This window comes from Halichoeres trimaculatus, unplaced genomic scaffold (assembly GCF_033239565.1).
Source record: "Halichoeres trimaculatus isolate MK-OKI-2021-1 unplaced genomic scaffold, fHalTri1.1 fHalTri1_scaffold_22, whole genome shotgun sequence".
NCBI lineage: Eukaryota > Metazoa > Chordata > Actinopteri > Labriformes > Labridae > Halichoeres > Halichoeres trimaculatus.
In genome coordinates, this window is record NW_027437200.1 from 12,392,944 (window position 1) to 12,409,121 (window position 16,178).

The 16,178-nt window shown below is 40.1% G+C and overlaps 3 protein-coding genes across 5 annotated transcripts in view; 2 read left to right on the plus strand and 1 right to left on the minus strand.

Annotated features, from left to right (window-relative positions):
• Window positions 1-2,771, plus strand: part of dennd4c (DENN/MADD domain containing 4C) — a 44,280-nt gene extending 41,509 nt beyond the window's left edge. For both annotated transcript variants that reach the window (XM_074699132.1, XM_074699133.1), the window contains 3 exons: window positions 693-849; window positions 944-1,008; window positions 1,141-2,771. In XM_074699132.1, the coding sequence (XP_074555233.1) occupies window positions 693-849; window positions 944-1,008; window positions 1,141-1,277 (359 nt within the window). In that variant the 3' untranslated portion in view covers window positions 1,278-2,771. The remainder of the gene's footprint in view (window positions 1-692; window positions 850-943; window positions 1,009-1,140) is intronic.
• Window positions 2,772-8,192: 5,421 nt separating this feature from the next.
• cdca9 (cell division cycle associated 9) lies at window positions 8,193-11,500 on the plus strand. Of its 2 annotated transcripts, none has more exons than XM_074662067.1 (10): window positions 8,193-8,577; window positions 8,655-8,786; window positions 8,861-8,898; window positions 10,009-10,060; window positions 10,142-10,209; window positions 10,302-10,363; window positions 10,691-10,774; window positions 10,867-10,948; window positions 11,088-11,174; window positions 11,317-11,500. In XM_074662067.1, exons 1-10 carry the CDS (start codon window positions 8,466-8,468, stop codon window positions 11,359-11,361), a joined length of 762 nt encoding a protein of 253 aa, XP_074518168.1. In that variant the 5' UTR covers window positions 8,193-8,465; the 3' UTR covers window positions 11,362-11,500. The 2 variants fall into 2 exon arrangements, with proteins under 2 accessions (XP_074518168.1, XP_074518167.1); XM_074662066.1 differs by having other exon boundaries at window positions 8,232-8,577; window positions 8,858-8,898; window positions 11,317-11,496.
• Window positions 11,501-12,414: 914 nt separating this feature from the next.
• On the minus strand, window positions 12,415-16,178 carry LOC141784166 (perilipin-2-like). The gene is given in 9 exon segments (XM_074661900.1): window positions 12,415-12,683; window positions 12,686-13,007; window positions 13,142-13,258; window positions 13,362-13,540; window positions 14,033-14,318; window positions 14,437-14,519; window positions 15,439-15,634; window positions 15,851-15,897; window positions 16,087-16,178. Coding segments are annotated over 8 exon segments (1,341 nt in total). The 5' UTR covers window positions 15,881-15,897; window positions 16,087-16,178; the 3' UTR covers window positions 12,415-12,555.

The window sequence follows — 16,178 nt, forward strand, 5'->3', positions numbered from 1 at the left end:
TGATTTAAAACTTGAATATGGTTAAAAGCTCAGTCTCAGAACAAATATTTTATCAACTTCACAAAATAAAACAGGATTCAAATTTTGCAGTTAATAGTTAATTGTGGTCCAACCTGCAAAGCCCGATCCATCAAAAAATAGATAATAGACAAAAAAATTCTCTCTTTTTTTTGGAAATGAGAGATTTATTGATCCTTTTAACAAATTTCACCAAAAAATGCTGTATCATTTTGTTTATGATATATTTTGTATCATTTAAAACTATGGGCTGTTTTGACATCTTTTTTTGTAAAGTTTTTTTTTAAATATGCTTTTTATTAAATGCAGAAAACACTTGATTTTAAAAACTGAGAAACAATTTAGATGTAGTTCCTAAAGCAACTTCTTGAAAATACCAGTTGCTCTGTAATGATTGTGATCCTGTCAGAATTAAGCAGAACTTGAGGCCACAATAGAGTATTGATTCTGACAACCACCCACAAAAAAACAGACTTTTCTTCTTACAGCTTGAATTAAGATCCCTAACTCTTCTGATTGAATAAAGCTGAACGTACTTTCTGTTTCCAAAAAGCATTTTCATCTTTATGATGACAAAGGTTGTAAAGGGGTCTGTGTGACTCAAGAATGAAATAATTTATTCTGTCTTTAGCACTTTTTTCACTGGACAGCGTTGTTTTAATTCTGTTTTCCAGTGGAGAAGAAGGGGACGCTGGCTCCGACAGACCACCTGGAGATTCGTACCCTCCTCAACACGATCGTTCGCAACATCCAGACCAATGATGTCTATGGGCCGATCAACCTGTTGATCCGAGAGATCAAACGGCGCCCAGAGGGTGTTAAACGGCAAAGGTTAGCCTCTGAGGCCTTCCTGAAACACTGTTAACTTCTTTTCTTTAGTTTTTCTCCAACTTCTTCTTATTTCTGTTTGATACATCCCTTTCAGGAGTATCTATAGAGAAATATTGTTCCTCTCACTGGTCGCTCTGGGAAGGGAGAACATCGACGTAGGTGAGTAATTATTCCAAATGAACGTAGCCATTCTTAGTTCACTGCAACATTAAATTTCAAAAAGTCTGGATGTGTTTTGAAAAACAATGAAATGATCCTGAGTCACACCATGTCTTTGTGACGACCCCACAGAGGCCTTTGACAGGGAGTACCGCCTGGCTTACGACGAACTGAGCACCGAGCAGCTCAAGTCTTTGCACCGCAACGATCAGCCGCCCAGCCTCAGCGTCCAGTGGTGCCTTAAAAGCTTTGGGACCCCCTTCATCTGATCTGTGACACAGATGTGAACTCTGATTGGTCAAATGTAACAAGAAGAGGGAAGGAAAGGTGGCTGGACGAAGATTTAGAGATGAAACACTTCCAATCACCCTAACATGGTACTACTTTTTCCCCGTCTTCAGAAGAAGCTCGTTTTCTGCTTTTGTACAACGGACTGAAAAGTTTGGAAGGCTGTTGTGAATCTTTTGGGACGAGCAGAGGTTTGTTTCTTTAGTGATGGTGGAGATAAATTGCTGTACAGAATGTATTAACTGCCTCTACGGTGCAGACGTGTTTATGTGTAAAAAAAAAAAATCAGTCAGTCCCTGTCTTCACCTTTTTGCCTATTCATGCTAAAGTGCTAACTATTCCAGGATTTGATCAGCCCAAGCTGTTTCACTCACCCTGATTGTCCCTTTGTGCACTTTCCAAAAAGCAACTTAACCTGTCTCTTTGTACATACTGTTTACTGAGGTGATGCCTTGGCTGTTTTGTGTGCTCCAAGTCTTAATGAATGTTTCCTTTGGTTGACTATAGATGTACAGATTCAGGGTGAGGCTCTCTTTGTCTGTGTAAATATGAGTTGGAAGCACAAACATAAGTCTCACAATAATTGAGACAATCACTCAATTTCAATCTCTAAAAGAAGATTCAGCAACATTCCAGATGCCCCTCGTTAAAAGAAGGTCTTAACAAAGTATTGTAAATGACAAATAGAGGAAAAGAAGCAACAGGAAACACAGGATCATAAAAGCCAGTTCCTGTTTTTAATATCTGCTTTTTTAACAGTAACAAAGTGAACTTTTTCAGCTAAGATGCCTTATTATATTAATTAGAGCTGACACATACGAGCTGCGCTTTCTAGCATAGACTGAAGCAGTACCTTTGTTTTAAATTGGGTGGACACGACTGCTTTTATGGTTTACACTCTAGCTTTGATGAAAACTTTAGCAGTTTGATCTTCATGCTGCAAAGGGCTTCATCAGTACTGCTGACACTGTGCTCATTATACAACGTGACATTCCACTTAGTGCTGAAACAGATGGAGAAAGCAGCTGAGATAAACTGTTGGGAAATGGGTGTAGATAGAGAGATCTTACTGTAGAGTTGGGAGAGTGCCTTGTACAGAAACAATGATATTGTGAAATATTCAATTTGCACTGCACAGATGAAAAACCTGAACCCAGGATGAGAATGAAATGAGACAAGTACAAAATATTATCACGAGACAGTTTTTCTCCAAAACTAAAAGAAATGCTCAATTATTTATTTTTGTATTATTGACATTCTGATTGCAGAGCCTTAGCATTTTTATGACTAACAATCCCTCTCCTCCCTGTTAATCCTCCCTGTACTGACTTTGTAAATTTCCCCTCTTTCTGACGGAGGATGTACAGAAGAGACTGTTCTTTAACGATAGATTACGTGATCTCTTACCGTCCTGTGGAAGGAACTGAATGTCTTCACATAAGTGCGCTGCAATAAATGAGTTTGTGAAATGATTGACAACGAAATGTATCTATCTTTCTTGCTTCTGTTGATTAACAGGTTGAAGGGTCAAAGGTCATCAACATTTTCCAGACCCTCCTAAGTTCTAAGAGGTCATCTACTCTGGGTTAGAATTGAGTGGAATAGAACTTTATTGTCATTGTAACAAGTACAACAAAATTGAAGTCACAGCAGCAATCAAGAAAACAAAAGTAAGAAAGTGTATAGAAAGTGATCCTAGATCCTGTCTGCTCACAGCAGGTGAAGTTCTTCCAATGTGGCCTTGGTGTTTGATGTTAGCTCCGTTAGCCATGTCTGTGAATAGCATGATGCTACTCTGCCCTCTGGTATTCCCTCTGTTGCTGGGTTAGCACAGCTAGCTCGTCCATCTTATTGGAGATAGATCTTACATTCCCAATAACGATGGATGGAAGGACAGGTCCATGTCGTCACTTCTTAGCTCACACCTGAGAACCAGCACGTCATCCTCACCTCCTTCTCCTCACCTTGTGGGAGGACATCAGACATTACACCAGTTAGCATTGGCATGCTACAGTCTGCTAACAGCTGAGTTCACATGTAAACAATGCAGCCATGGTTACATGTAGGATCTCCAGACAAACACAAGAGAAAAAGTAATAAAAATATCGCTGAAGCCACAAAAAGTTTGGTGTCCATGACCAACAAATGAGCCATACAAAGTAATGATCCACTCCAAATACAAAGATTACAAAAAAGAGACGAAAAAATTACAAGAAATGGACAAAGAAGAGAGAGCTGCTGCAAAAGGCAGCCATAGCCAACAGGGTGGCGCCTAGCAACCTTACAAAAATTAAGCAAAATTACAAGGCCTTTGCATGTGTGTGCTGTTTGCAGCGGGATCCGCGTTAGCAAATAGCCGTGTTTGCCACAGTAAATGACAGAAAAGCTGAAAAAGAAACAGCATGATAATCAATTGATATCAACATTAACATATTAACATAACACATTATTTGATTAAAAACATTCACAGTAACATTCCGTCGTCTGTTGGAGACTGACTCCTCACCTCAGCTTGGCTGTTCTGCTGTCAGGGACCAAGAAGAGGATTCAAACTAACACCTGGATGTTTCCCTCCAAACACCTCAAGGTAAAATCTCAGAGATTTCAGCTGCTTGTGAAACATTATTTCCTCAAAGCTTTGAGCTGAATAATGCAAATGAGGAAAAACACTTTGAATACCATGTTTTTATTATGTTTTGAATTGAAATTAAGAGGCTAAGACGTACAGCTCTTACTCAAAGTCATTCAAACACCCCAATGTGAAAAAAAGTTTAATATCAACATTTACATTTTAGCTGTTAGCAGTAAACAAAACAAACAGGAACAACTAAAATTGCTTTACAAAAGTAACCTTTGTTTTCTCAAATTTTAACACTAAACTCCTGAAAAGAGTTGCATATGGGTGGACACATTTGTAGATAAGGTGTTGTCTCAAGCATACCTGAACAGTGGTGTGCCCCTTGTGGCCCAATTGTTGAAAACGCACTAAAGTGCCTGCTTCGGAGCCAAAGCGCATGTTGAGCGCCCTCTAGGGGGCAAAAACAGATGAATGAATGAATCATCAGGATGTGTTTTGAATGAAGCATTAGTTGAAAAGAACACCCTGCCCTGAGTGAAGCATGACGGTGACTTTAGTCTGCAGCAGGTCATAAGGGTTAAAAAGGACTCTACTGAGTATTCTTACCTTTTTCTCATTCAGGATGTGGGACAAATGCCCTGGGGGAGATTTGTCTCCACATATAGGAGAGACTTTACGCCATTCAGTGAGCACCACCTGCAGGTCAACCTGCTGAGGCCTAAGTCAGCTGCTTCTCCTATCTTCAGCCTACTTCAGGTCAGACGAATGGACGGCTGTACGGATAGATGACTAAAATGACATCACAGACTGATGAATAGACTGACTCACTGCCATGTGTTGTTTTCATAGACTGGTCATGACTTCTGGCCAACATTTTATAAGACAACAAACAGTGAGTATGGCTCACTGTGTTGTTCACAGGTGAGACACATTAAACAGGCAACTTCACTATCATATCCTTTACTTCAAACCCTACACCAACTCCTCCTGTTTTCCGTCCCTTCAGCCTCCCCAATACTCCCTCTCTCCCACTCCCTTGGCCCAGTCTGGAGCTCACCCTACTCATTTTTTGGGAGCTGTTGGCTCCACTCTACCAGAGGCAAGGACTCAGGATGTGAAGGAGGCGTGGCCTGTAGAGGAGAGGTGTCAGTTGCACTATGTTCTTGGTGAGAAGGGTAAGCTGACTGATGCAGTCCAGTTTCCACTTTCAGCAGTGCTGGTGCCTCAGCAGTCACAGGATGAGCCACAAAGGAAGGTGGAGCTTCTTTATGAGGAAGGTAAGATGGATGTTACACCTTCAGGAGGGTTTATATAAATTAACAAGGTGTTTAATCTGAGGTTTTTGAAATGAAAATAAGAATAAATTCTCTGATTTTCTAAATCAAGGTGTGATACAGTCATGTCATGTTTGTCCACCTTGCTGCAAAGGTCATGTTAGACCTGTCTGCAAAGAGGCTGGGCTGCAGTATCTGCTTCACCTTCCTGTGGTCCCCACTCACATTTCAACGATCAAAGGTAAACAGCACTGTGTGGAGCGCACGCACACACATGCACACTGACATAATCTGGTACAGATAAAAACATGCTAATGACTGCTTCAGAGAAACTAAAGTGACTGCAGTCAGTCATCAGCTATCAACAAAAACAACATCTCCAGGAGAATCAGCCAGTGTTTTAGAGCCTCCACTCATAGTCAGTGGTTAGTGAGGAATAACTTTGGCCAGGACATCTTTTATTTGATGACAGGCACCAAGAAGAGCACTCCAAAAACTGAGTTTAAGAAGTCACTGATGCAATATATCAAAATCATAAATCATTCATTTTAAAAATGTCAGATCATGACGAATAAAAAACAGTTCGGCCAGAGATGAGATGGTAATCTGAACAGGATTTAAGCCTCTGGAGAGAAAAAAAATATTTATTTTCTCAGAGTCCTAACTTATTTATTTATTTAATTGTTAATAATATTTTTTGTAGAATTTTTTTAATTGTCGAAAGCCTGACTCACCCTAAAAAAATATCTGTTTTTAATGTGAGATTCATCCCTTCTAACTCATTTTTTTACAAGATTAGTTTCTGAATTTTGACATGCCTCTCAACTAAAAGACTTAATAATTGCCCTTCTTCTCTGAACTTTTACAAAAAGAAATGTAGCACTAAATATCTCCTATCAGCATCAGCTCTTTATCTGTATTTTTAGGGGGTGTTTTTTTTATTTCTTCTGAATTCAAGGGTGCAACAAACATTTCCCCCCAGATTAGTTCCAAGTATAAGATAACGGTTAAAAAAAAAGTTCCTGGGACCAAAGAGTATAGGTTCCTGTACTCTTCTATCTGATGAAGGTTACAGGGTACAAAAGGAAGCAGAAGTATGACAGACTTGCAAAGAGAATACAAGAATGTTTTATCCAATGTGCCGCTATGGAAGACCAACCATCACATTTATAAAGTAAACTGTGAAGAGTGAGGCCTTCAGAAGTTTTTGCACTACAGTCTATCACAGACATAGACATGGCAACAACTATGTCCAGTTTGTGGAGATTGAAGGTTCAGTAGCTTAGTTTTAGCATATAAAGTACAGAGGGTCAAGTGCACAGTTTCAGTGAGTGTTTGTCATTTAACTAGGTGTTGAAAATGTGGATAACAGTGCCTTCTTGAAGGGGTTTACAGCCTCTGGACTAAGAAGCAGTGCCTCCCTTCAGCCTTATCCCAGGCAGTGCGGTTGGTAAGCCGCTAACAAACTTTCCTCTTGACTTTTCTGAGCCATCTATTAATCATCATCTGGTAAATTCCATTTCCACCCTGTGATACATTCTCTGTTTTCCTCTCTTCTGCAGCTGTGCGTGGGAATCTGAGCATCCCTACACTTGTTGCTTTCAGATGCAAACCATACCCCCCTGCATCCATCATGGCAACACACAACCTGTGGCTCCAGCTCAGCACAGCAGGGAGCCAGCCTTCACTGAGTACCAAGCCAGTTACACTGCTCAGGTAGAAGGGTTCATGATGACTACAATCTCCCACTGTTCCTTTTCTGTCATTTGTCCATTATATCTCTGTGTTTTTTCTTCTAGTGGACCAAGCCTAGAATCCAGCTGAACTCTGTTCATCTTCCTCATCATCATATTCTTCATCAGTCACTCTAAAAATCAACTTTTCTCTAATACATAAAAGATTGTCAAAAATCTTGTTGAACAACTGTTCTTGTTTTTTTTTGTGTGTGTGTCAAAGCTCTGTAACAACAGTTTCTATTGATAGATGTTGGACAAGACTCTTAAAACATAAAGATGGAGAAGACTTGCTGGAAGATGAAAGAGGTCAGGTGATGCAGAAAATTCAGCATTGCCGAGTCAACTATTGGATTTGATTACAAGGCAGAAAGGTCAGAGAAGAATAAAGACAAGTTGGCTGCTATTTGGATGCTATGAGACAAATTAACCCATTGCCTCCCTGTGTTTTTGAAACCTGGTGGACCTGGAAATATATGCCTTGAGAGCCAGCTAAATATGGCATCAAAATCTGTGTCGCCTTTAATATTTTAACCTCTAATACCTGGAAGATGCAGATATACACAGGTGAAGTAGCAGGAGAGCAACCTGAAGTTGGGCAAGGGAAGACCAAGGGGCTCCAGGGCCACATCATCAGTTTTTTTTTTGGCACCATACACCTCTGAAGAGCTGCCGTGGAGAAAAATTGCTCTAAATAATAATAATTATAGTAATTAACTCTATTTATGTAGAACTTTTTAAAACAGAGTAACAAAATGCTTTACATCATAAAAGTAAACAGTAAAAAGAAATAAAATAAAATAAGTAAAAGAAAGGAAAAAAATAGAAATAATCACCAAATAAAGGAAAAGAAAACATCCATCAAAGTGAAAACAGAAAAAGCTTAAAACAATTAAAAAAAACAAAAGATGAAGGATTTAAGATTCTGTCCATGATACTGTCAAAGAAAAAAGTAAAAAAAAAATTAAAATTAAATTTAAAAAATAATAAATACACAAAATAAAAGCAGCATTTTGAAGATTAAAACATGCTCAGCTAAAATCTACAGTAAAAGCACATCTATAAAAATATGTCTTTAAAAGAGTTTCAAAATGGGACCATCTGCACTAACAAGCCGGGGCTTTACATTTGTGGGAAATGTTTAGTTTATGCTTTCCCAGCATACAAGAATAAATACATTAAAAAAAAAACGTCTGAAAAATTAATTTAGCGCCCTACGGTGGCCCGGGCGCTATGTGTACTTTGACTGGAGTGTAGTGTTGTGGTTGTTATCGTAACTCTGTCACCTTTTGTTCAGTCAGATAAAGGTTAAAGGGTAAAAGGGTTGAGGCCTGACAAGATATTTCGGCTTCATGAGACAGTATAATTTTGAGTCTAATTAGTACGACACATGTGCACAGTTTTAACCTGAAAAGCTAAAGTAATCCTTCCGCCCTGTTGGAAGTTTCTGTTGAAAAGCCTCCTAACTGCGACCAGTTGGCGCATGAATATTGTCATTAAACAGATAAGGTGGCACGTGCGTGAATCCGATGAGCTCGTGCCGTGTTCGTTACTGACTGTTCGTTAAGAGGACTGGAGGAAAAGATGCCGATGAAGCGGGCTAGAAAGGCAGGAAGTGTTCAAAATAAAGACCAGCTAAACCGAGAGATGCGACGGAGCAGACTTGCTTTATTTATCCAACAGTTTGAGAAAGAAGGTCTGCTTCTGAATGCACGTTGAATGTCAAGTTTCACGGTACATTTGGAGTAAAAAGGCCAACTGTTTACCTTACAGCACAAGAGCGGATGGACGAACTGGAGGCCAAAATGGAGAACATGTTGACAACGGTTGATAAAGTCTTTACAGTGGAACTGATGAAAATGCCGCCCTCACTTCGAAGTACTCTCATAGGAGACTTGATAAGCGGTGAGAACACAATTCATCCTTCACAAAAACATGTAGGCTATAAGTCATGACTTGTTTTCTGCTTGTGCTAGAAGAGGAAGTCTCAACAAGTGAGGTGTCCATTGCAATGAAGGTGAGTGGAGTCCTCTCTCAGGCTGAACCTTTACATTTTGCACTGTTGGTTTTTAAACGGGTTTGAAGTTTCAGAATGCTAAAAGAAGACAAGAAATTGAGAACGCAATTTATTGAAAACAATCAACAGAATAGCAGATCAAAAGTTAAGACCACAGCTCAAAAACCCCTTAAATAGAAATAAAATTAAGACTTTTCTTGTTGATAATTTCAGAAACTTGTTTCGCTGTGCTTGATGCAAGTATTTCCAGAAGGTTAAGGGAACATTGCTCCAGATGGTGAAGATGGCTTCATGGAGGACATCCACTGTCTGGAACTGATGTCCATTTTGATACACTTTCCTCGCCATCTGTCCCCATATGTTCTCAATGTGATTTAAGATCAGGGAAACACGCAACATCTGTAACATCTCCACATAGCCAGCTGTTGTTTGACGCCATTGTCCAACCTGAAGCTCCATTGTGACATTGAAGGAAGAAGACCCCCAGATCATGATGGTTCCCCCTCCACTGTGCCATGTAGGAAATATCTTCAGTGGGATATCCTTGTCATGCCAGCAACATTGGAAACCAGGATCAACTTTTCTCTACAGAAAATAAAAATTTCTTCCACCTTTCAGTGTCCCATGTTCTTAAAGCTCTTCTCTTCATGGATACCTTCTGATGGTTATTGGGATGCAGCCTGCACCAGTAACCCTTAATTTGAACCAAGGATCGTATGTGGATGGACAGTCAATCATCAGTTCTAGACAGTGAGGCCATCTTCACCGCTTGGAGCAACGTTCCCACCAGTCTCCTGGAAACACTGGCACTTAGCATGCTGACATCAATTTTTAAAGTGACCAACAAGAACTATTGAGCTGATCATTACTGAATACTTTTTTGAAACCTTATTTCTATTTTAAGGGGATTGGGGGGTTTTGAGCTGTGGTCAGTTTAATTGTTTTCAATAAATTGCTTTCTATTTTTTCTGGTCTCACTCCAATTTCTCCTTTTTGCATTCTGAAACTCTTTCATCCTTATTTGGATCCAACAGTGCAAAATGAAAAATTCAGCAATTTTTAAACTGATCTTAAAATTTTGACTAGGTATGTATAATCTAACTTTTTCAGAATGAGTCCCTTGAGATGAACCAGCCTCTGCGGAGGGTCCCAAGTAAAAGAGGTGAAATAAAATTTTCTAACATTTCACTGCATTGTTTTGAATTCTGCATCAACACTCATCCTTTGTGCTTTTATTTCAAAGGTAAATCTACTTGTTCCCCACCTGTTCAGTCCACCCCAGCACAGAGATCTTCTTCTAAAACCTCAAAGGTATGCAGGTTAGAAAACTTTGCCACCATGATTTCTTTGTTTAGCTTTAGAAAATACAGTATAATGAAATCAGTTGTTCCCAATGATTTTAGGGGGGAAAAGGCACAAAACGGACCAGAACATTGGTTGGGAGCAACAGCACTGGTAACCTTGGGTAAGTGTCAGTGTTGGCATTCACAAATAAATCACAAGATGATAATGTTTGATACTGTGTGGTGCAAAGAAGTACACTGCATTACGTGGTGATATGAATGGTACGATACAACATGATACCTGATGTACTGTGCAGAAAAAAGACATTAAAAAAGCATATCTATTGAAATAAAACAACTGCCTGAACATGAAATCAAGTTGTGATGCATTGGGAAAATCTATTTAGAGACTTGAAAAGTTACATCCTACAAGTTAGGATCTTCGAATATATGTTGATATTTTGTAAATGAAAATGCTAAAGAATGAGTTTAAAGGTCATTTTCTGCAGCGGCTCCTCGGTCACTGCAAAAAGAACTCAGAGCCGTTTGATCAAGACCAGTGACGCGGCAAATCCAACCAAACCTAAGCTCAGGTTTGTACTTTGTGTGTTATTTTATTTCATTTTTATGGGAATTAAACATACCTGAGGATGTTTTTCTTATCATAAAAACGTCATGGTCTCAGGTCTGTCGTCTCCACTGGTGATCTGCACTGTTCAATGGCAGGCTCTGCTGCCCACATCACTGTAACCACAGCACTTGGGCAGGTAATCCCATCTCTTTTATTGGTAGCTTTTCAGAAAGTTATGCTGTATCTGCTACTCCAATTAGTTTAACTCAGGTCTTGTTCTGGATCATAGCAGGACCATAATCTGACATTCTCCAACTGTTTCTCTTTTTGGCTAGACTCTCAGCTTCTCTGAGGAGACCAAAGACGAGATAAACTTGGACCTGCTGGATGATGTGGCGTGGTGTCAGATCCAGAAGCTTACGGTAACACTTTAGTTGATCTAAAAAGAAGTATTTGTGCCATTTTTGGAACAATACACTTGACTGTAGTCTTTGGAAACAAACCCTAAAACATTTTAAAGCTACCAAGCAATAATCCATCTTTTTTTTTTTAATGGAATTTCAGAGTCTGATGGGTTATCTGTCACAGCGAAGTGGCTTCCAGCAATAACTGAAGGAACCACTGGCAACTGCTGTGACCGCGACTGGAAAGTCTTATTGAATCTATTTATATAACTTGGTTTGTTTTACATATCAGACATGCCAATAAGAGTAAAAGCTTTGCCTTGGTTGTTTTAAGAGTCTTAAAATAAAATAAAGCTTATCTGTGTTTTATTAAATTGTCAGTATAATTTGTTTGCTCTGCTCCATAAAAAACATATACGTACTTAATATACTTTGTGTAATTTGAATACTGTGCAGTAAGATTTCATTCAAACCACCATCAGTAAGGGTGAGAGGAACAAAAAAAGTGTCTGTTGGTGTGAAGGTAAATCAGAATACAGGGGCAATCGGGATAATACAGGAAGGTGTGACCATTGTTTTATCCAGTATAAAGCTGAAACGATTCCTCGAATGATTCGAGGTACTCGATTACAAAAAATACTCGAGTAATTTTCTCTGCCTCGAGGAATCGTTTAATTAAAAAAAAAAAGATCAAAGAGTGGTATTTCAAATAGAGCTGAGGCCATATTAAGAGAGTTTTCAGACCCCTCAAGCTACCTCTTATACAAAATAGCAACTAGCAACAAATCTAGCTTCTTTTCTGGAGTTTGGAGACTAATGGGTCATTCTACGAAACGGGTGCCATTTGGGTCCGCAACATTTGATGAGATGTACAAGGCACAAAAAATGTGTCAAAGTGTGTTTACAAATTTTGGAGCTACAAAAGCAAGTGCTCTTATTGACATGCTGTATCAGAAAATTCTATTTCTTAAAGAGAAAAATCTTCATTTGAAAAATAACTGCTCTTTAACTAAACAAAAATGTATTTTATCAGATTACTCGATTAATCAATGGGATTTTTCAGTAGAATACTTAAATACTAAAATATTCGATAGCTGCAGCCCTAATCCAGTATTTCAACTTTCAGTTAACCATTCTGCTCTGGTGTAAAAAAAACTCAAAAGACGAGGTAAATTTAAATGTTAAACTCTTTTATTATTGCTGAGATGACATTGTAATAAGGCTTCACCTGAAATATTTCTATTATGAAATTCTGCAGAGAGTCAACAGACCTTGTATGAAAGATGTTATTGAAATGGTAATTAAAAGTGAGTAAAAATAGGCATAAAAAAGCTGATTTGGAATGAGTAAAATCTTTTTCTGGAAAGCAGAAACTGTAAAGTAAAAGCAGTTACACACACTAGTGTTGTTTTGACTGAAGGGACTGCATTTCCACCTCCATGGGCTCGTCCTGCTGTGTCTGAGCCGAGGGAGAGCTGCTGGAAGTTGCTTGTGTGCAGCATGTAGCTGAAACTTTTCTTTGACTCGCTCCAGCTCCATGCGTGGGTAGAACGGACCGACCAGCCAGTTGAGCGGTGTGTTGTTGACCAGGTAATCCATGACATGATCCATGGAGTCCTTCATTTGGCTGAGGTGGACCTTGCTGCTGCTCAGCACGCTGTCAGGTAGGTCTCCCAGCACCTTGGCTTTGCTGAAGTTGTTGTAGATGTGTGTGGCAGAGCGGCTGAGAGAGTGCGCCTCCTGCTGGATGTTGCTGGGGAGGCCTTGGAGGCTAGAGACGAAGACGTGACATGTGGTCTGGAGCTGCTTGGTGAGGGAATGAGCCAACGCCAGGGTGCGAGATTCTATGACCTGAGTGGAAGAGATGAATGTTACAGCTTAATAAACTCACAATAATGCCCAATTTTTCCTACAAAACCCCTGAAGAGACGTTTACTCTTTTGTAGACGGATACTGTATTGCATGTTTGAGTTGCACACCCTTACCTCTGCCTCGTGACCACTGTCCTGGTTTGAACTACTGGACTTCCACCCCACAAGAGAGCTCAGCTTCTCATTCACCATCTGGTTAGCCCCGCCAATATTCTGCCTGCCATATTCAATCTAGAAAACAAACATTTGATGTTCATAGGCCATTTGTGGTGAAGCTGTTTCACTGAGTGTAGGAGTTTTTTTTCTTTATAGAAAGTTGTTATCAGTGACTAACCAGGTCAACGGTTGAGTTCAGCTCAGAAATGAACTTCCTGCTTCTCTCCTTTCCATCCTGGATTTTGGCCAGGGCCCTGTTGTAGGCTCGCTTCCGGAGCTTGGTAGAGAGGGAACCCAGCCGGACATAGTAGCTCCTCTCCTTGTTGTCGAAGCCGCTGACATTTTTGGCCTCCATCTCTGTCACGAGGGAGGAGGGGAAAAAAAAAAAAGAGGGAAAACAACATAAGACCAGTTTGTGGTCTGTTTAGGATTTGATGTCATGTTTTTGCATGTTGAAGTTGCTGTGAGCGTTAAAGCCATGAAGAATGTAATTAGGTGCTGGTCAGTCTTTTCAAACAGATCCATTTAGATTAACAGGCTGGTTTGTTCAAACCACAGCTTTCACCAAACAAGGACTCCTTTTACGAGGCAAAAAAATAAAATGACAGCATTATCTTGGAAGCCATGCTTTCCTGGTAACGGGACAAAATCCATTCTCAACACATACTTAAGCAGCTTGGTAATAACTGATCCTTGATACAGCTTGGTACAGAAAAACAAGCTTAGCCTGATTTGCTTTCTTTCAGGTCTTTTCTGTGTTGAAACATCACTCAAAGAATAAATAAACCTTGACTTGAAAGTGTCCCTTAAAAGGAAGAGAAATCTCTGATTGTCAGCGTGTGGACTCACCCAGCTCGTCCTCAGTCTGAGGCAGATACAGCTCCACTAGAGTCTCAGAGGTGCTAAGGGCTGTGTCCACTCCGCTACTGACCAGCCGGGCCACTCTGCTTTCCAACACTGTGATCACACCTCCACTGACAACCGCCCTGGTTTTCTCCATCCCATCATGCACTGCGCCCCGAGTCTTCTCCACAGCATTGGTCAGAGTGTCTGAAACTGTGTCCTTAGCACCTGACACTTTCCCCGTCACAGCATCTTTAGCATTGGTGACCACATCCTTGGCATTGGAAACAATCTGGGGGGAAGAAAGTAAATTAAATGAAAAGAGGACATTTTAAATTAAAATAGAAGGAAAGATCAAACTTTCTTGATTGTCACGACTGATTATGTAAGATGACTTATCTGTGACATACCTGCTCGGACGGCTGATGAAGAATCGGCAGGGTTTTCTCAATCTTGTCCAAACCTTTACAGGCCAGATTATTGGCAATGGCAACTAAAGACAACAAGAAATTTAAAGTAAATAAGAGGTAATACAGTAAGCTAAAAACAAATACATCATTAAATAATTTTACTGTCAAATACTAGGGAGAAAAGTGAACTTATGTTCTGGTAAATTAAACACTCTACTGCTAGGTTTTTCAGGATTAAAGGATAAGTTCGGTTTATACAGCTTTTACATTGTTTATAGAATGAAGTAGAACAAAATACTCATCCAGAAGGTTTTCCTGATCCAAGCAGTGCTTTGGGAGATATTTAGATCCAAAATCGTGCAGCGGACGTCCGTATGATGGGTTAGTGCTCTGTTGCAGTCTGTGTCACTCCAGACAGTGTTGTATGGCTGTACTGACCTCTGAACTGACGAAGGCTTTGTTTACGATTGCCCCTCCACGCATGCGCAGTACTCTCTGGAGAGCTGACTACTTTCTTTGAGGGGCAATCGTAAACAAAGTCTTTGTCAGTTCAGAGGTCATTACAGCCACACAGTGCTGTCTGGAGTGACACAGACTGCCGCAGAGGACTAACCTGGAGTGGACCATGATGGAATATTGGTGAAAAACACGAGTTTTTGGATGATTAATGCAGTTTTAGGAGCGGCGCTGTCTATGTCCCGATGGATCCCATTATATCGACGTCCGCTACATGATTTTGGATCTAAATATCTCCCGAAGTACTGCTTGGATCAGGAAAGCCTTCTGGGTGAGTATTTTGTTCTACTTCATTCTATAAACAATGTAAAAGCTGTATGAACCGAACTTATCCTTTAAACCAGGGTGGATCTGAGTAAGCAGAAAAACTAGGTGAAAGATCAAGATGAGTAAGAGCCAGCCGCCTGACGTGAACTTCCTGTTTCATGCTCCGAGTGACTCAGCTGGAGAGCACAGAACTGTCAGTGTCACTATCAAGGTTCTTACTCTGAGGCTCCAGCTTGTAAATGATGGGTGAGGCCGTGGTGAAGACCACAGAGGTGAGATTGCGCACGCCTTGCTCAGCAGCCTCACACACAGTCTTGAGGTATGGGTGGGTGTCTTTGGTGTTGCAGTACACAGTGGACACAAGACCATAGGTGGAGCTCACCAGAGGGAGGCTGCTCACCCTCTCCACTACATTCTGTAACACAGATAATACATATTACTGACTTCCTAAAGTTTCCCAAAACACTATTAACAGATGTACAGCAGCATAACAACAGAAAAACACAACTCCACTACAATTCTGCATGGACTTGAACTCTAAAATGTAAGGTTTCCAAACATCTCCTCCCTCCCTTTTATCTGTTCAGTAATGATAAAAAAAGCTGGACAACCGTCTCTTCAGAGGACTTACCTGATTCGAGATAACTACAGCTGCTGCCATGTCTGCTGAATCGAAACCTAGAAAGATAAGTCACATCAATACATCGACTCTGTCTCAAAAAGCTTAACTACTAGATGTCACTTACTTCCGTATTATCGTTAGCAACATGTATTATAATACAATTTTAATAAAAGCTCTATTGTGCAGTGGCGACATTTCACTGGCCTAGATAAAAGTATCTTTGAGAGAAAGAAGAAGAGTCTCACCAACGGCTGCGTATGTTCGAAATGTCAATGAACTGACTGATAACACGTATGAGGCGACAGCAGCTGTATTTATATTCCGTAATTATCGCGAG